Source organism: Rhinatrema bivittatum, chromosome 9 (assembly GCF_901001135.1).
Source record: "Rhinatrema bivittatum chromosome 9, aRhiBiv1.1, whole genome shotgun sequence".
Classification (NCBI taxonomy): domain Eukaryota; kingdom Metazoa; phylum Chordata; class Amphibia; order Gymnophiona; family Rhinatrematidae; genus Rhinatrema; species Rhinatrema bivittatum.
Window position 1 is genome coordinate 128857475 of NC_042623.1, and position 20675 is coordinate 128878149.

General features: G+C 40.0%; 1 protein-coding gene and 1 long non-coding RNA gene across 2 annotated transcripts in view; both read left to right on the forward strand.

Annotated features, from left to right (window-relative positions):
• BRAF (B-Raf proto-oncogene, serine/threonine kinase) overlaps nucleotides 1-20675 on the forward strand; it is a 409670-nt gene that overhangs the window by 268086 nt on the left and 120909 nt on the right. Inside the window, 2 exon segments of the mRNA XM_029616061.1 lie at nucleotides 2837-3013; nucleotides 9945-9991. Coding sequence (XP_029471921.1) covers nucleotides 2837-3013; nucleotides 9945-9991 — 224 coding nt within the window.
• Nucleotides 10007-19905, forward strand: LOC115098935. Its single transcript, XR_003858643.1, has 4 exons — nucleotides 10007-10147; nucleotides 14985-15239; nucleotides 15754-15839; nucleotides 19316-19905. It is a non-coding gene; the product is annotated as an uncharacterized LOC115098935 (long non-coding RNA).

Here is a 20675-nt window from a genome sequence, read left to right on the forward strand (position 1 = left end):
TCTAACAGCTCTTTAAGCACAAGGGTGAATTCCCATGCTCTTAAATTTATGCACAAAGGGGCAGGTTCCTATGTCATAATCCTCTGTGCATGCGAAATGGCATGGCATGTGCCCTCCCAATGCAGAGCACTTCTGGTGTCACAGATCTCCCTAAATGTTTGCATTGCTTGATGACATCATGCCGGAGCAGAACAGCTGGTATGGGGAGCCCGATGTCAGTACTGCATGGAGGGAAGCAGGCAGGTCAGAAAGAGCCCTTGGATGGTAACCGGGCAGACAGATGAGCAAACATAGCAGGCTGAGCAGGAACAACATTCTCTTCCAGCTTGACGGGTCTCCCTAAATGTTCACGCTGCTTGATGACATAATGCTGGAGTGGAGCAGCTGTTCTGGGGAGCTTGACGTCAGTAGTGCATGGAGGGAAGCAGTCAGGCTAGAAGGAGCCCTTGGATGGTAACTAGGCAGACATGAACAAATTCAGCAGGCCGAGCAGGTATGCATGAGTTGCTTTATTCAAATACTCTCTTCCATTGTCCATGCAAATGGTTTCAGGTTTACGCTGGAACTTGTTGCTTGTTGCTTGTGACTGCCACATACTGGTAATGCACTTCTCCTCCAAGAACTTATCCAAACCTTTTTTAAACCCAGCTATACTAACTGCACTAACCACACCCTCTGGCAACAAATTCCAGAGTTTAATTGTGGAGTGAAAAAGAACTTTCTCCAGTTAGTTTTAAATGTGCTGCATGCTAACTTCATGGTTGCCCCCTTGCCTTTCTATTATCCGAAAGAGTAAACAACCAATTCACATTTACCCATTCTAGACCTCTCATGATTTTAAATATCTCCATCATATCCCCCCTCAGCCATCTCTTCTCCAAGCTGAACAGTCCTAACCTCTTTAGCCTTTGATCATAGGGGAGCAGTTCGATTTTATTTATGTATTTATTTATTTATGTATCGAGTTTTATATACCGTCATTCGGTTTCGCCATCACAACAGTTTACAAAGTTTCGATGTTTAACAGAGTGATCAAACATTCATTTGCTTGTTAACATAGTTATTGGAGGCGTTATTAACATGGTTCAGTTGTTATATTGCACAGGATAAAATAAGTGCTTTGGATTGGATCTGAATGTTTATATGTGGCGGTAGTGAGGGGGATTATAGCAAGAGTCATTGGGTGTTTTGGTAGGCTTTGGTGAACATCCAAGTTTTTAGTTCTTTTTTGAATGTTTTTAAGTTTTTTTGTGTTCTCAGTTCAGTTGGGAGGGTGTTCCAGAGTTTGGGGCTTCCTAGGGAAATGGCTCTCTTCCGAGTTGAAGTAAGTTTTTGGCGCGCAGGTGGAATTTTTAGTAGTCCTTTGTTAGCTGATCGGAGATTTCGATTTGGTAAGTGAGGTTTTATGGAAGCACTTAGCCAATTTGTTTGTTTTTCATATATTATTTTGTGAATTATGGATAGTATTTTGTAGTCTATCCTGTATTTTATTGGGAGGCAGTGTAGTGATATGAGTTGGAGTGATGTGGTCATACTTTTTTGTTCCTGTGAGTATTCTGGCGGCTGTATTTTGAAGGATCTGGAGTGGTCAGAGAGTGGTGAGAGGTAAGTTGAATAGTAGGGAATTGCAGTAATCTAGGTTGGAGAAGATGAGTAGTTGGAGGACTGTTCTGAAGTCGTTGTGGGAGAGGAAAGGTTTTAGGTGTCGTAGAGTTAGGAGTTTGTGATAACCGTCTTTGATTTTTGCGGTGATGTGGTTTTTGGATAGTTCCTTGTCAATTATGACTAAGTCAAATCATCAAAAGCCCAACCCTCAAAGCAGGTCACATACTAGACCTCATCTTCATCAATACTGACATATAGGCTACCTACCACACAAAGGGAGGAGGAATAGCCTAGTGTTTAGAGCAGTGGGCTATGAACCAGGAGACCGGGGTTCAAGTCCTGCTGTCACTCCTTGTGACCTTGGGCAAGTCACTTTACCCTCCATTGCCTCAGGTACAAAACTTAGATTGCAAGCCCTCTGGGGATAGAGAAATACCTACAGTACCTGAATGTAAACTGATGTGATATCTCAGATCGAATATCAGTATATAAAAAGTAATAATAATAAATAAATATCACCAATATTCCCTGGTCGGACCACTCTCTAATCTATGCCAATCTGTCCTCCAACTGTATAACTCGGACGCGGGTTAAATAGGTGCTAATCCACCTCTAATGCCTAATTTAACGTGCGTCCGACGCAGAGTGAATGCAGTAGCACTCATTACATGCAAATGCATGTGAATGAGGCCATTACTCATTCACTCCACATTAAAAAAAAAAAAGTGTGCGTCTCAGAGGCACATTTTGCTCTCAGATATTAACGCCTGCCTGGAGCGCATGTACTTAAAAAAAACCCCCAAAAAACCTTGGCAGACCACCGAGTTATGAAGACCAACGCTTTTATTGCATCGGCCCCTCATACTGATTTATACAGGTAAAGTAACCCTTGTAGCCTTATCTCTTCCCACAGGGAGAGGGATAACACAGCTAGGTAATGTTAACCCCTTGCTGTCTGGTATAGGGATGCACTTTTACTATCAGTCCTTCAAATATTTATGAATTACAGCTTTGCAACTGCTGAATACATGATGCTCATTTGTAAAATTGGTAATTTTGGAGCTTATGTTGCTTAAAAGTATTAAAAATTTCAAAGAGAAAAATTACAGTAGTTGATATAAAGGGCAACAGGGAGAGGGAGGATTGCAAATACCATTTCTGTACCTACTGAAGAAGTTTTCCCTGTTCCCTTGTAATACCACCTGTTTTATTCTCTTGTTCTGTTCTGCAGGAAGACGCGACATGTAAACATTCTCCTATTCATGGGCTATTCTACAAAACCACAGTTGGCAATAGTCACACAATGGTGTGAGGGGTCCAGCTTATATCATCATCTACACATCATAGAAACCAAATTTGAGATGATCAAGCTTATTGATATTGCACGACAGACAGCACAGGGCATGGAGTAAGTATTATAGGGCAGTGGGCCTGATGCAAGTCCAATATCATAGAAAACATAGGGCATGGAGTAGATTTTAAAGGATATTGACTATATTAAAGAAGACTCAAGGAAAATGTTAAATGAAAATGGACTTTGAATATACGGTAAATGTTATGTACATCACAGGGAAAGTGGCATTGACTATTACAGAGAAAACTATTTTGAAGCCAAATCAGGGGGAAACAAAATATGATTATCTGGACAGTAGATCAAAAGTTATAAAAGAAGCTGTATCAGGAAAATAAAGAACATAAGAAAGAAGAAATGCTATATATACACACACTGTAATCAAGGCAAAACACTATAATCATTATTATGCCAAATAAAAAAAAAGTTATTTTCTTTGACACCATAAATTTGGTTATGTTGCTTGTTTTCAGATTTTCATTCAGTAGCTCTATAGAAATGGTAAGTAGTAGTGATTACAGCTTTTGTCTTGACTGTTGACTACTTCAGGTCTCATCTTTTGAACTTTACCAATTTTTCCCACTCAGTTTTGTGAATTTATGGCATTTTTTCATGGTTTATTTTGCTTTTTATTTTTCTGATATTAATTATTTTCTAATTTTGCTTCTTTTCCCTATGGTCTGATCTGGTCTGATTTCTCGTACCTGATGGTCTTCTCTTTCTCTGACTATGCTCTGCTCTCTCTCCCTCCTGTCTCTTTGGGATGTGGATTAAATACCCCATTGCTTCCTGTTTTTTCCCTTTTATGCTCATCTCCTAAAGTTTATAACCTAGGTTCCATTTATCTTCTTAGTAACATATTAACTCACCTTAAAACAAAATCTTATTGGTGCATGAGCCTTACTTTAGTTTGACAGGTTAAGGGGTAAAATTTCAATAAGCTGCCTAATTGGCCAAGTATACACATATTACCCAAATCAATGTGATCTTCAAACACAAGCTACCTACGTAATTTGTGTTAGATGATTGGATAGTTATGTGGATAAAAAAAAATATGCACAAATTTTAAGTTGCCTCAGTGGGTGTGTGAATAAATATGTTGACCATGTGCATATATTTTTTAAATTCAATTTACATGCATTATTTTGTCCCTTAAGTTGTACTCTACCCAAGGAAATCTTCATTTTTACTACAGCTAAAAGAACACATATTGTGAAAATATACACATACTTAAAACCAACTGAAAATTTACTTAGGTGGATTCAGCCATTTTATTTGCATAACCTCCAATTTTACCCATATAGTCCCCAATTAAGCTTTGAAAAATATATATCTTATCTTATGAGTCCATTAATAACAAGAAGATTTAACCACCACTGCAAAATTTACAATAAAAAAAATTCCAAGACCTGAACCACAAGACAAAAACGCAATTCATTACTCTGAGTGGAAACTTCTTACCAACAACCATGCACATGTTAGTTTGAATTAAACTATTTGAATATGCCTAAAAAACTATTGTCTTGTAAACATCTGGAATAATACAGCTTTTCTTTATTAAAAATCAGTATTAGCTTGGGAGCCAGTATGAAATGCTACAAGGTTATTAAACAAGGTTATTAACCAAAGCAGAAAATCCAGGTTCCAAAAGCTTTATGTGAGATCATAGAAGAATTATGCATCAGAGCAGCTACAAATAATCCAACTCTAATGCTTCACATCGTATAGGCTACCTTTTTATTTCACCTGCAGAGCTATCATCATTATGTGGCTCCCTATTGAGGTTAGAAGGCTCAATGCAAGGACTATGTGGCTACATTGACCTCTAGTGTTCAGACATGCCAAAAAGACTTTCAAACTCTTTTGGAACTCAAACCAAGGTAAAACACAGGAGTTGAGAGAATTCTTACATCCTACCCACTTGTGCTGAATCAAATCTCACTGTCCCTGCTTGAGCTGAGACCAGGACTCTGAGCACTCAAGCAAGGATCTGAAGAAGGTCTGTGCCAAGCCTGAAGCAGAGGCATTGAAAAATTGATACATCTCTCTGATGTACAGTTTTGAGAACCTGGAGATGTAGAAGGTTCTGCATTGTTTAAAGTGAGTTCTGCTTGTCAAGTACAGGAAATGTCATTCTGGTCCCCAGAGGTCTAGTCAGGAGCCTTCAACAGTGACTTCCAGAGAAGCATGATGAACATCAATTCCTCTACTAGGCCAACCATAATGCTGTCATTGACACTCTCAATACAGAGTTGGAAATAAGAATTATTGAATTATTTGCTCAATACATCAGAAACATTGGGGTCTCAGTGTTGAGCTTTTCAACTCGTCTTGGTATATCAAGTGATCATAATCTTCGTTCCATATGTGTCAACACTGATACAGTTCTGGCATTCTCTTGGTGCAGACCACACCGAGTGAAAATAGAACAGGTTTAGATCAGAACACTTCTCCTGTCCCTTGACCTCTCTCAGTCCTGAATCTCAGAGACAAATTGTAGGCTGAAAAAGTCTGGGCTTGAGTCCATGCTATCTCAGGCTACCATGGAACCAATGTTCTGAGTCAGAATCTGAGGCATCACAAGATGTGGGCAAGAAAGGTAACTGCCCTGGATGCCAAGCCAGAGGGGGGTGCTGTGCCACCCTTTGGAGACAGTTTGTGAGCCTGTGAGCATGGCGGCTCAAAATGGAAAAGGGTTGCCAAAATCAACCCTTGCTCAAGGCACTGTTTTGTCCAGCGACTATCTTGGATAACTGAGAGAAGAGTATTGTTTCAAAAAGGAATACCCAATTAACGTTTCATTAGAGCTTTTTTTGCCATGGATCAGGAATAGGTCTGAACCTCAAGACTCCCCCCCCCCCCCCCCCGATTTAATTCACAAGATGACTAAAGTTCTCCTTTTTGATTTATAGGTTGAGGGTGGATCAAGGGCACTTTCTCTCAGCTTCTTCCAAATACCTGAATGCCCTAAAGAATGGTAGCAATGCCCATTCATCCTCTCTTCTAGGATGGAATAAGGATGTCGAAGACCCTCCAGTTACCATGCCAAAGTGTGGTAACTGAATCTGCCCTAAAATGTACCAAGAAGTCAAGAACCCAAGGCTCTGCATCGTACTGTTCTAGTCCTGCTTAGTGTCTTACCAAATCTATATGCTAAATTTGCCCACTGTACTATTAGGGAGCCATTAATTCATAGAGTTTCTACCTCAAGAGAAACAAAGTTCTGTCACTTGATGGAAACAACTGAAGAGTGTTAAAAGTATCTAGACTGTATGGCTTATGATGTTTTAGAACTGGTTTGAAATTCTCTGCCATGGTTATCAACATTCACAGACAACCATGACTGCAGATCTCAGGCCTTATGAGCATGTGCAGAAAAGGCATGCAGATGTGCCTTACAGTAGTGGACATCTCTTCAAAGTAGCGATGAAACTCATTCTATACTTTAGACCCTAACAATGCCACCTCTGAACCACTCTCCACATATCGGAAGTTTTATAGTGACCCCCTCTAGGAAACATTTTTTAGTTCCTTAAAAGAAATGTTTCCTAGGATCTAGGCAACAGAGTTCAAAGCCTAAGTCCTTTACTGGCACTCACTCAAATGCAGGGATGGGTTTTTGACTGTATCCAGAAGAGATGGTCACAATCCCAATCTATATTATGCATTAAAGAGGTATTTGGTTAGTGCTCCTGCTTCTTTGACCTGTTTGGCCTGGTAGGGTTGTGAATTTGAATTGACTGTGCTGGGGAGGGTTGATGGGAATAGGTGGTCTTGTGTTAATCCTATTATTTATTATATGAATTTTATTTTTTATTAGCTTGTAAGATGCTTTGATACTTTGGGAAAGATGGGGATTTAAGTGAAATAAAATATTCTGGAAGATCTTTATTAGGGTAGAGGTTTTTCATAAACTATCAGCTCAGTAAGCATAGGCAGTTGGGTCTTGTGAATCATAAAGTTGCACTTATTGGGAATCTCTCCAAATTTCCCATCCAAAAGAGCACTAAAGCTTGCTCAATAATAGGGCATGCCCAAGCTGTAAATCTCTTCCCTCTTGAAGGTCAGAGCTGTTTAACCTGTCCCATCACATAAGAAGAGGGTGAGCATTTGACTCCAGATACTTTCCTTGTTCCCTAAAAGACAGGAGACTTCTGTTCTATCTTTGTCCTAAGGGCCTTGAACAGATTCCTGCATAGGAAAAAGTTCAAGATGGTTACCTTGAGCTCTGTAATTCTTCTTCTACATGAAGGAGACTGGCTACATATTATGGATCTAAAGAAGGCTTACACCCACATATAGAAGTCACAGGAATGTATTTCAGATCTCTAACAGGAAAACAATATCTCTACTACTGTGTATTGTCTTTTGACCTAGCTTTGGCATCATGGAAATTCACAAAAGTCTTGCAGTCACTGAAGCATTTCTGTACAAACTAGGGATTTACGTATTTCCCTACTTAGATGATTGACTGATCACGAGCAGACAAATCCATGCAATGCAAGATTCAGCTACTTAAGTAGCTAGGGTTCATCATCTATCCCAAATCCAATCTGAGCCCAACATTACAACTGGAATTTATAGATTCTCTGCTAGACAGTACTCAAGACATGGCTTACCTTCCCAACAATAGGGACTTTAGTATAGTGGCCACAGTGAAAGAGGTAATTCAGTCAGCAGACAACTTGGTCCATGTTGAGAATGCTGGCCTTATGACCTCAAAAGTCATGTAACTCCTTTGAGAGAAGCACCGTGACCTGAAAAATTACAGGTAATCCAAGCCATCTAGGGACTTCAGGAGAGCCCCATGCCTTGTGTTAGTAGCTGCCGCTCTGTGTAGGTTACCCCACTTAACCTGTTTTAACTGAGGTAATCTGCACGGAGCGGCAGCTACTACCCTTAACAGAAGACATGAGGGACAACCTGCACAAAAAGACAATTACTACCCTTAACAGAAGGTACAGGTGATAAGCTTTATGGAGCAGCAGTTACTACCTTTAACAGAAAACGTGGGGGTGGGGGTAACTTGCATGGAGCAGCAGTTACTAGCCTTAACAGAAGGCATGGGATAACCTGCATGGAGTGGCAGTTATTACCCTTAAAAAAAAACCCAAAAAAACCCCCAAAACTCTTGATTGTTAGATTGCATGGACCATTAGGTCTTTTTCTGCCATCATTTCATATACTATCTCTGTCACAGAAGAACTCAGAGATAACTGTTAGTGGATCTTAAATTCCAGTTTGATTTGGGGTTTACTTTTTCAAATTCCTTATTACCAAATTCTCCTAACCACAGATACCTCCAATCAAAGCTGGGGGAGCTCACTTATAAGAGCTTCGCACCCAGGATCCCTGGTTTCTCCAGGAGAAGAGGGTTTCCTTATCCAACTGGAGCTATGAGCAGTTCTTTTCTCTCTAGCTTTATTGCTATATCTCTTTTCCTTTTTGTTTGTGGATTTCTGATTTCTTAGATCTTTACATTTGTTTGGAATAAAGGGTGTGTACTTTTATTTGAGGCATCTTCCACTTGTTTTCAAAAATTTCCTTATCTGAGTTTTTTCTTCAGCTGTTAATGCTGTAATAAAGTTTTGGATAAATCCAGAGTGCGCTTTTTCATCTTCTGAGATCTTTCTGTAATTGTGCGTACTGATTTTCAAAAACCCACTGAGTGGGTACCCGGTTATCTCTAGCTGGTTATTCGGCTGCACTTACCTACCTAAAAGTGCAGCTGAATATCTGGCTGAATTTAATGGTCAAATTTTGACTGGATAGATTAAACAAACTTGGCAGATTAGCACTGAAAATCAGCGCTAACTCGGTAAACTCTATTAATTAAAGAAATAGAAGGCAATCACTGATTCCCCCCACCCCCTACTCTTGATGAGTACCTGATTTAAAAAAAGCGTTCTCCCTACATGTTCCAGTCTTCCTCACTCCCTCCCAGACATGCAATAAAAATAATTTGTCCTCTCCTTGCCCCCCTCCCAAATCTTTCTCCTTCTGGACCGCCCGATAAAAAAAAATTAGAGGACTGATCCCTCCTCACAATCACCATTTCCCCATCTCTAAAATATCTCTATCCCTTGTCAACCCCTACCTGCCCCCTCCAAAATCCCTGAAAGTCATCTCAAAAAAGCCAGCAAGCTTCCCTTGATGGTCTGACCACACTTCTACTAACATTCACAGGGATGGTGATAAGGGTCAGCAGAGGGATGGAGATATTTTAGAGATGGGGGAAAGGAGTGGGAATCGGCCCTCGTTTTATTTTTTATCAGATGCCCATTGGGAGGGATGGAGGACATTTTGCTTTTATGTATTGGGTGTTCTAAATGAAGATCAGTGCACAGATGGGGGCACATTTGTGTGTTTATTTTTAACTGGGTATGTATCAGGAGGTGGAGGATGGGGACTTTTGTTTTGTATGGAGGCTCAGAGAGACAGACTGCTGTTGAAGCACAACTAGATTTGTCTGACCAAAGTTAGCTATTAAGTGCTAAATATTGTGTTAACCAGTTAAATACTGGACCTCTCCTCTAACTCGGCTCCTTTGTGTCTGGGTAAATGTTGTCTGGCTAGCAGATAATGAGGGAAATGTTAAAACAGCAACATTTATGCAATTAAAATCACATTTTAACCACGTACATTTTTTAAAATATCTCCCACACTGTGTTTATATTATGAGTTTAACAATGTGGTATTTAGATTGATTTTTGGTGATGATTAGTGCAGCAGTAGCCTGATCTGTGTATAATGAAATTAAAAGAGGGTAGTAAAAATAAAAAAAATTCACTTCAAGAAGAAATTAAAGAATAGAAAAATGATGTCTTAACTTCCTTTGTTATAAATGCTCAACTTTGTTTAGGTAAGAAATCTGTATATTAATACTGTTGCTTTATCTGACTCATCCGTTAAATGGAGGAGGTTAAGCTCTATATGCAGTGGTTAACTTTTTGTCCACATTTAACGTATGTTATTTTTTTCTTTTTAGCTATTTGCACGCCAAGTCAATTATCCACAGAGATTTGAAGAGTAATAGTATCCTTTTCCATCAAAATGAGGTATATAGTTGCTTTCCTTAAACTATGCAAAATTTAAGCTGCAGAAAGTGGACAGAATCTTCCAGAAAGGTTCCAGCACCTAGCCTCTGGTATGCTAGAGAGTCTAGAGAGGAACAGACAGCTTTTATACAAGGTATGGAGGATTCTGGGAGAATATATCTAGTGTGTTATAGATTCTAGGACAGGGGCATAGACTACATAGTAAAGAGTTAGGCAACTCCAATCATCAAGTTCCACAAGCCATTCTGGGTTTCAGGATAACCACAGTGAATATGTATGAGGTATATTTGCATGCACTACCTCCATTGCATGCAAATATATCTCAATAATATTCATTGTGGATATCCTGGAAACCAAACCTGTTTGTGGCACTCAAGGATCAAAGTTGCCTATCCCTGACTTAGTGCATGAAAGGATTGTATGGAGTGTGCAAGAGATTGTGGTTGAGGAATGTGACTATAACTTTTTTATTTATTTTTAAACAGCAAATCTGAAACCCTTAGAACATTGATTCTCAACCCATTTGTTACCCATTTCCTGGAAAGTCCTATGGACTAGTGAAGGAGATTTGCTTTGTGGTGTGAGAAAAAAGATGCTAGATACTTTCTCCTGCTCCACACAAAAACTGCTATATCTTTCAGAGTCAGGTCTCATCATCATGTAGAAGGTAGACCCACTCGGTACAGCTTTTAATCCTCCGATTCATGTAGACTTGCTTCATGTGAAGCTTCACATCAAGCCATCTGCCCAAAGACTGGTGTTAATTTCTTCCTGCACCGGGAAAGTGTGCAGAAAAAACTGCTTTTCTGTACACCCTCCGACTTACTATCATAGCGATATTAAGTTGGAGGCTCCAAAATTTAAAAAAAAAAAATTTTTTAATTGGCTGGCAGCCTGCGGATTGAAAGACGGATGCTCAATTATGCCGGCGTCCATTTTCCGAACCCGTAGCTGTCAGCGGATTCGAGAACCGACGCCGGTAAAATTGAGCGTCAGCTGTTAAACCCATTGACAGCCGCCGCTCCTGTCAAAAAGGAGGCGCTAGGGACGCACTAGTGTCCCTAGCGCCTCCTTTTACCACAGGCCCTCATTTGCGTACTGGATTGCGCGCCCAGGAGAGTGGCCTGGGCATACGTTGGGAGAGCGGGTGCTTGCCTCGGAGTGCCAGCTCTCCCGCGAATTTTACTGTATCGGCCCGAATGTTAGGTTTCGTATTAGGGGTCAGCACCCCAGAAGAAGCTCTAAAACAATACATTGAAATCCTTAGCTCAGTGTGAGGTGGTGATCAAAATGCAAATGATGATAGGAATTATTAAGAAATGAATGGAAAATAAAATTGAGAATATCATAATACTTCTATATCGCTCCATGGTGAGACCACACCTGGAGTAATGTGTGTACTTCTACACACCACATCCCAAAATGAATATAGCAGAACTAGAAAAGGTAGAGAGAAGGGCAACCAAAATGATAAAGGGGATGTAATGGCTCCCCTATGAAGAAAGGCTAAAGAGGCTAGGGCTCCTCAGCTTCGAGAAGAGACTGCTGAGAGTAGATATGAATAGAGGTCTATAAAATTATGAATGGAGTGGAATGGATAAATGCAGATCAGTTGTTTACTCCATGAAGTTACTAAGTAACACATTTAAAACAAATCAGAGAAAATATTTTTTCACTTTTGGCTCAGGCCCCCATTCCTAGCAGATGACACATCAAAAGCAAGAGCTTCCAGTATTAGTTTAAATAGTCTAGTTACAAGATACAAAATGGCGCCAAACCTAAGGTCACATGATACCAGCTGTCAGTCAAAACAAGCCCACCCAAATCATGATGTGCATGGATGACCATTTTTAAGTTTCAATTATACAGAACAGAGCACTGTTACAAGATTAAGCAAGCATTAGAGATCATGTGAACCACAGCAAGGGAATAGAGAGAAAGTTCTCAGTTTGTGAGTAAGAAGCCTATAAATCTGTAAAAGTCTGAGGTTTTTCTTCCCTCTGGCTGCATGCATAGGCATATCCATAGATCCAAATGTTGATCTTTGAGTGGGTATCACCACCATCCAGAGGCACAGGATTGGTGGGATGTTGATATGACATGATATGAACAATAAAGTATAAATTAAAAAAAAATTATGGAACATAAAAATATTAAAAAGCACTGGTCCAAGAAGGGATCCCTGAGGCATTTCATATTTACCTTTTTCCACTTTGAAAACAGACCATTTAATCCTATTCTCTTGTTCCTGTCTTTTAACTAGTTTGCATTCCACAAAAGGATGTCGTCTCCTATCCCATGACCTTTTAGTTTTCTTAGAAGCCTCTCATGAGGGACTTTGTTAAACACCTCTTGAAAATCCAAATACACTACTTCTACCAGTTCAACTTTGTCCACATGTTTATTCACCCCTTCAAAAATGTAGATTTGTGAGGCAAGACTTCCCTTGGGTAAATGCATGCTGGCTGAGTCCCATTAAACCATATTTATCTAAATGTTCTGTGATTTTATTCTTTATAACAAGTTTCCACGATTTTTCCCGGCACTGAAGTCAGGCTCACTGGTCTATAGTTTCCTGGATCACCCCTGGAGCCTTTTTAAATATTGGGGTTACATTGACCACCTTCGTCTTCAGGTACAATGGATGATTTTAATGATAGTTTACACATTAATTGTAAAAGGTCTGAAATTTCATTTTTTGAATTCTTTCAGAACCCTGGAGTGTATACCATCAGGTCCAGGTTACTTACTATTCCAATCTGGCCTGCCTCATCTTCCAGGTTCACTGTGATTTGGTTCAGTTCATCTGAATCATCACCCTTGAAAACCATCTCTGGAATGGGTATCTCCCCAGCATCCTTTTCAGTAAACACTGACGTAAAGAATTTGATTAGTTTTTCCACAATGGCCTTTTCTTCCCTCAGAAAAGCTTTAACTCCATGATCATCTAATGTCCAACCAACTCCCTCACAGGATTTCTGCTTTGGTTATATTTTAAAATTTTTTATTATGAGTTTTTGCCTCTGCAGCCATTTTCTTTTCAAATTCTCTCTTAGCCTGTCTTATCAATGTCTTACATTTAACTTGCCAATGCGTATGCTTTATCTTATTTTCTTCTGATGGATCCTTATTCCAGTTTTTGAATGAAGATCTTTTGGCTAAAATAACCTCTTTTTCCTCACTTTTTAACCACGCCGGCAATCATTGGCCTTCCTTCCACCTTTCTTCATGCATGGAATACATTTGCACTGCACTTCTAAGATGGCATTTTTTAATAATGTCCACACCTGTTGCACACTCTTAACCTTTATAGTTGCACCTTTCAGGGGTTGTTTTTTTTTGGGGGGTTTTTTTTTTAACTGTTTCTCATTTTATCAAAGTTTCCCTTTTGAAAGTTTCATGCTAGTACCTTGGATTTACTTACTGCCCCCCTTCCAGTCATTTATTCAAATTTGATCATGTTATCATCACTATTGCCAAGCGGCTCCAACACCTTTACCTCTCTCACCAAATCCTGTGCTCCACTGAGAATTAAATCTAAAATTGCTTCCTCTCTTGTTGGTATCTGAACCAATTGCTCCATAAAACTGTCATTTATTCCATCCAGGAACTATCTCTCTAGTGATGTTACATTTACTCAGTCAATATTGGGGTAATTGAAATCTCCCATTGTTACTGGACTACCAATTTGGTTAGCTTCCCTAATTTCTCTTACCATTTCACGGTCTGTCTCATCATTTTGGCCAAGTGGACAGTAGCATACTTCTATTGCTATACTCTTCCCCCAATACACAAGGGATTTCTACCCATAAAGATTCAATTGTGAATTTACTCTCTTGCAGGATCTTTATCCTGTTGGACTCTATGCCACCCTGGATATAAAGCGCCACCCCACCACCAAGTTGTTCCTCTCTATCATTGCAATATAAATTATAACCTGGTAAGGCACTGTCCCATTGTTTAACCTCCTTCCACCATGTCTCTGAGATGCCAATAAAGTCTGTCATTTACTGCTATAGACTAACTCTCCCATCTTACTTCTTAGACTTCTGGCATTAGCATACAAACATTATTTTTGTTTGTATTAACATTCTGCTTTTCAATTAATAGGAATCTTTTGGAATCTTTTAGCTCAGGTGATTCTTTACTTATAGACAAGTGTAGTATTTTTCTTTTTATTGGAACCTCTCTGCTTGGATGCCCTAACTCTAATGCTTCCTTAGTATCCTTTGAAGATACCTCCCTCCGAACCAGATTCTGTTGAGCAGCTGTTGGCTTTTCCCTTTGTTCTAGTTTAGAAGCTGCTCTATCTCCTTTTAAAAGGTTAATGCTAGCAGCCTGGTTCCACTCTGGTTAAGGTGGAGCCCATCCCTTTAAAAAAGACTCCCTCTTCTCCAGACGGTTCCCCAGTTCCTTACAAAACTGAATCCCTCTTCCTTGCACCTTCATCTCATCCATGTATCGAGATTCCAGTGCTCTGTCTACCTCTGCGGTTCTGCACATGGAACAGGAAGCATTTCAGAGAAGGCTACCCTGTAGGTTCTGGATTTCAGCTTTCTACCTAAGAGCCTAAATTTTCTTCCAGAACCTCCCTCCTACATTTTCTATTGTCATTGATTGATGTTGAGGGGTCTGCAAAGAATTGTTGGTAAATTGTTTTTCTTACTTTTTTCTTTTTATGAGTATTGTGTTTACGTTTATATTATTTTACTTTAATCTACCTTGATTCCAATAGTGAGAGGTTGGAAATCAAATGAGAATAAAATGTAAATGTAGAGCTCTTGTGTGTGAGCTTTGAGGGAGTAGCAGACTGTGGTGCTTTTCTTATTGTCATTGAGAAGGTAATTTTCAATATTGTGCCTAAATCAGCACATATGTGCATAATTTATAAATTGTGTGGCACCAGTTGTACATTTATAAAATATGCCTATCTCTGTTCCCTCTTATGTACATATACTTTTTACACACAGAGAAATTCTGCGCGTATTTCACATGGATTCCAGTTCTGCTTCCGGCAATAGGTGGAGACATTGGCAAAATGGTGCCCACAGTTCACAAGCCCAACTTTACAGAGGCGGGCATGAGGCAACTTGCTAACCTCATCGTATGCAAATAAGGACCGGCTGTTTCCCATTTGTGGGATCAGGCACGAACAGCACAGGATAGTCCCAGCCTGGCTGGGCCTCCACTGGGAATTCAACTGCAGGGCCTTCCAGCCCTGAGAGGTAAGAGCCTTCAAGGAAGTAGACTCAGCAGCTACTCTGTGTAAGCATGGGAAAGTGGATGCTGGTGGAAACTAAGTGGGCAACTTAGATGCTCTTCTACCCAACATGAAAGGCAGACAAAAAGGCTGTCTTGGATAGGAAGAAATCTAGTAGCTGGTCATAGTGGTAGCTGTGAGATAGTTGTAGCTGTGGGGACAGTAGGACTGGGCAGACTATAGGGGCAAGATGGTTCTTTTCTGCCAGCATGTACTATGTTGCTGTGTAATGGGATCCAAAAGGATGGTGAGTGCATATAATGGGTTTCCAAGGGAAGAGCCTCGCACAGAAATTGTTACTGAGATACAGAAAGCATAGAAGAAGCATACAGAATGCAGAGGGAAAAACGGCAAGGTAATTTCCATAGCACTGGGGTCTTGGGTTATGCCCCGGGATAGAAATGGGCACACTGGATGAATGTTTTGGTTCATATCTGCTCTCATTTCATATGTTTATATCATTATGTGTTTCCAAATAGAGGCCCTGAAGATTGAACCCATCATCTCCAGCACCTAGAAAAAAAATAGCTGGAACGGCTATACTAGAGGAAGGAGCAGACCACAGGTAAGTACACCTAAGTCTCATCTGAGATGTTCACAGTTGTCTGTGTGTATGTGCAGCTTTAATGATATAGCCCTACTGGCAGTCTAAATGTCCCACTTCTGCAGAAAGCAGTCTGTCTAGCTCACACTGCAGGCACAGGTATTCTACTGACATCTCATCTAAAGACTGGTATTAATAGGAATGGAGGTGAATAATGGAAAGGGTAATATTTGATTATTTTCAAATACACAGGGCTGAAACTGGAGGCACTGTGTTAGCTATACCTTTCTGTTACTTTGTTTTAGACCCTCAACTATCTCTGCATTTCAGCACATTTTCCCCATTCCTACAAGGCCGGATAATCACTTGGCATAAAGTTCACCACAGGATACTAGGCTTGATGGACCCTTGGTCTGACCCAGTATGGCATATCTTATGTTCTTATGATATGTTATATCAGACCAAGGTCGCATCAATGCCAGCATCCTGTTTCCGAAGTGGCCAGTCCCATGAAGTAGACTTATTTCTTGTTACTTGTTCCTTAGGATAGCAATAACTTTCTTTAGTCTACCTGACTAAAAATGTTTTATGTCCTTTTCCTCCAGGAGTTTGGCCAAATCTTTTAAACCTTGCTATGCTAGTCACCTTGACCATATCCTCTGGCAACAGATTTCACAGTTTGTGCGCTGAGTAAAAAATTACTTACTACGATTTGTTTTAAATCTGTTGGTTATTAGTTTCAAGACGTGTTCCCTTGTTTTATTATTTGAAAGGGTAAATAACCGTTCTTTATTTACCCATTCCACCTCACTCATGATTTTATAAACTTCTGTAATATTCCTTCTCATCCGTCTCTTTTCCAAGCTGAAGAGCTTAACAGAAGATATGGGGGTTACTATCCTTAACAGAAAACACGGGGGTAACTGGCAGGGAGTAGCAGTTACTACCCTTAGCAGAAGACGTGGGTAATCTGCATAGAGCGGCAGTTACTACTCTTAACAAAAATGCTTGTAGGTAACCTGCACAGAGCAACAGTTACAACAATAAGCAGCTTGCTGGGCAGACTGAATGAACTATTTGGTCTTTATCTGCCATATTACTATGTTACTATGTAAGAGAACTAACCTGCATAGCTTTTCATGATAGGTGAACTGTTCCATTCCCTTTATCAGTTTTATCACCCTTCTCTGCACATTTTCTAGTTCTGCTGTGTCTTTTAGATGAGGTGACCAAAACTGCACACAGTACTCAAGGTGAGAATACACCATGGATCGATGAAGAGGCAATATGATATTTTCTGCTTTATTCTTCATTCCTTTTTGGATCATTCCTAACATTCTATTTGCTTTTTTGACCACTACCACCCCACACTGAGCTAAGGATTTCAGTGTATTGTCGGCAAAGACTCCAAGGTCCTTTTCCTGGGTGGTGACTCTCAATATAGAATCCAGCATTACGTTCCTATAGTTGTGATTATTTTTCCTATATGCATCATTTTGTACTTTTCCATGTTCAAGTTCAACTGTCATGCAGATGCCTTATCTTCTAGACTCACTAGATCCTTCTGCAGTTCCTCATGATCCACTGCTCTTCTAAAAACTTTAAATAATTTTTTATCATCTGCAGATTAGATCATCTCATTTGTTCCCTCGTCCAGATAATTTATGAATAACACAAGTCCCAGTACCAATCTCTGTGGTACTCCACTAATGTTACTTAAAAGCAAGAGCCAAATGACTACTTACAATGAAGATCACACCCAATATAATCAGTTAGTACATAGGGAGATCAATACAAATGTCACCATGTATTAGTGTTGTGAATTGGTTGATCTTCAAGTGTACTCACTGATTATACTGGGTGTACTCCACTAATAACTTTTCTGCATTTGGAAAACTAAGCATTTGGCCCTATCCTCTGTTTCCTATCTTTTAACCAAATCCCAATCTACAGCAGGACACTGCCTCTATTACATGACTTTGTAATTTTCTGAGGAGTCTTTCATGGGAGACTGTCAATGCCTTCTGAAAATCCAAGTGTACTATATCCGGTGAATGACCTTTATCTATATGTTTATTTACACCTTAAAAAAAAATCTAAATAATTAGTAAGGCAAGACTTCCCTTTGCTAAAACCATGTTAACCTTTCCCTATTAAGCCATGTCTATCTATATAGTCAGTGACTTTGTTTTTAAGAGAGATTTCTACCATTTTGCCTGACACAGATGTTAGGCTTATCGTTCTGTAGTTTCCTGGATCACCCTGGAGCCTTTTTTAAAAAATTGGTGTCATATTGGCCACTTTCCAGCCTTCGGGTATTGTGGTTGTTTGAAATGATAAGTTACAGATTACTAGTAACAAGTTTGCAATTTCATGTTTGAATTCTTTTAGAACTCTGGGGCGGATGCCATCTGGTCATGGTGATTTGATCCGCTTTAGTTTGTTAATCTGATCTATTTCTTCCTCCATTATCATAGTTATTTATTTTAATTGACCAGAATCTTTACTATTAAAGAATGTTTCAAGTGTGCGTATGTTCCCAATCCTCAGTAAAGACCAAGAAAAATAATTCAGTTTTTCTGCTATTTCCTTGTCTTCCCCAAACACCCCTTTTATCCTTAGTCATCTAGCACTACAATTGACTCCCTTACAGGCTTTTTGCTTTGAATGTACTTGAAAAAGTTTTTATTATTAATTGCTTAACAGGAAAGCTTCTTATCAAATTCTTCTACTTGGCTTACTACTGTTTTACATCTAATTTGCCAGTGGCTTATGCTCATGCCTTGTTTCATCATTTTAGTCTGCTTTCCATTTCTTGAATGTTGTTCTTTTAACTGCCTTTCTTACCTCACCATAAACCATGCTATCAGTTGTTTGTTCTTCCTTTGACATTTTTAATGCATGGAATATGTTTTATCTGGGCTTCCAAAATGGTATTTTTAAACAATATCCATGCCTCATGCAAACTTTAAATGTTTGCAACCACTCCTTTTAGTTTTTTTTCTAATTTCCTCATTCTGTAAAGTTATATGATACAGCAATAGTTTTATTTAATGTCCTTCCTCCAGCGATTATGTCAAATTTGATTGCATTATAATCACTATTGCTTAATGACCCCATCTCAGTAATCTCTTGTATCAGGTCATGTGTTCCACTGAGGATTAGATCTAAAGTAGCTGCCCCTCTTATTGGTTCTAGGACCAGCTGCTCCATGAAGCAGTCATTTATGGCATCTAGACACTTAACCTCAATACTCTGGTAATTGAAATCTCTCATTATTATTGTATTGCCAAATTTGTTTGCTTTTTTTTCAGCTAGCATTACTCATGTTAAGACTTGCAAGCCAATATCAGTGCTGGTTATCCCACTGCTTCTCTATTCATTCCACAACCCTTCTCATTTATCACCCCCACATATTGGAGGAAAAAAAAACCACTTCTTAAACCAAACTGTCCTGACTATTTGCTCACTTATCTTCCACATCTTTCTTTTTACAGATATCAGCAGTTCTGAGGAGGAGATGGAGGAAAAGCAAGCCCCTGGAGTAGCTGCAGCAGCAGAAGCACCAGGAGTTAAGGCTACCCCACACCAGTATCATTGCCCTTGCCACCCACCACTGATCAACCTGCACTCCTCTCTTTTATTTTTTGTAGGGCTACCCTCTATTTTACCCCGGCACCAGATGGTGAAGGTCCTGGTGGGGACTTCCTTTTGAATAAGGAGGAGGAAGCTCAGCAGGGTAAGCTGCATTTTGGCAAGCAACTCCTGAGGCTGGCTCTGCAACCTCTGAGGCTGGCTCTGCAGGAGGAACACTTGCTCTTCTAGTAGTGCTCAGTTCTCATGGAGCTATGGGCACAGCTCTGGAGTTGCTGTACTAGAATGTGGCCACCATGCAAAGTGACCTCTGGAAGCTGAGGTGCACTATATGGCTACCAGCCTGGAGCAGCTAACAGTTGCTCTTCAGTTGTTAGCCATGCAGCTGACCTCTCAGGATGGTCCCCTCTAAGCCCACCAGGACACGTCCTTCTTAGGTTCCTGGAGTCATTTTCTTTTAATTCCTTTTTTATGCCCTAATTCTTCCTCAAACCCCCCCCCCCCAGATTAAAAGTTATTTATATTTTTTAATGTTTATAGTTATATTAAAATGTGTTCTATTTTGATATATTTCTGGTGTTTTTTTTAGGTGGGGAGGGGGAACCAATGAGGCCATGTAACCCTTGATGCTGTCTGGGGATAGCTGCTTTTAAGGGAAACAAGTCTATAGAAAGGAGCTTGTCAGAGAAGGGAGGGAGAAACCCTAAAACAGGAGATGTTAGAATAGATAAAAGATTGCCCTCCTTCTTTTCCATGGGAATTCTTAGCTACGTATGTCAGTAATCCCAAAAGCCGTGTGTAAACCAGCATGGCCTTTGGAATTCCCTCTGAAGTTATCATAACTCCTTTCTCTTGTTATGGTTAGTGGTGTTTGGGTGGATCCTTGGACACTGTGGCAGCTGACCACGCCCACGGGGGGCAGTCCCGTGAGGGACCACAGTGTCAGGCTAAACTCTGGACACACAAACACAGATTTGAATCTTTTATTAAATAGTTTGAGTGACCACCAGAGGTGGCAGTAGTGAGTAATGGTTAGAGCCCGGCTGGGCGCATCTCACACAGAACGCTGGAACAGCGAATCCTCTGCAAGGCTGTGCTGTAGTGGAAAGAGACTGAGAGTTATGAGTTCACAATGAGAAGCATTCAGAATCCCAGGTAGAATTAGGAGAAGCTCCGAGACAGGGAGAGCAGGCCCTCGAGGAGCGAGTACCTGATCCCTTAGAGCAGAGACACTCAGTTGTATTGAACTCACGTAGCAGTAAC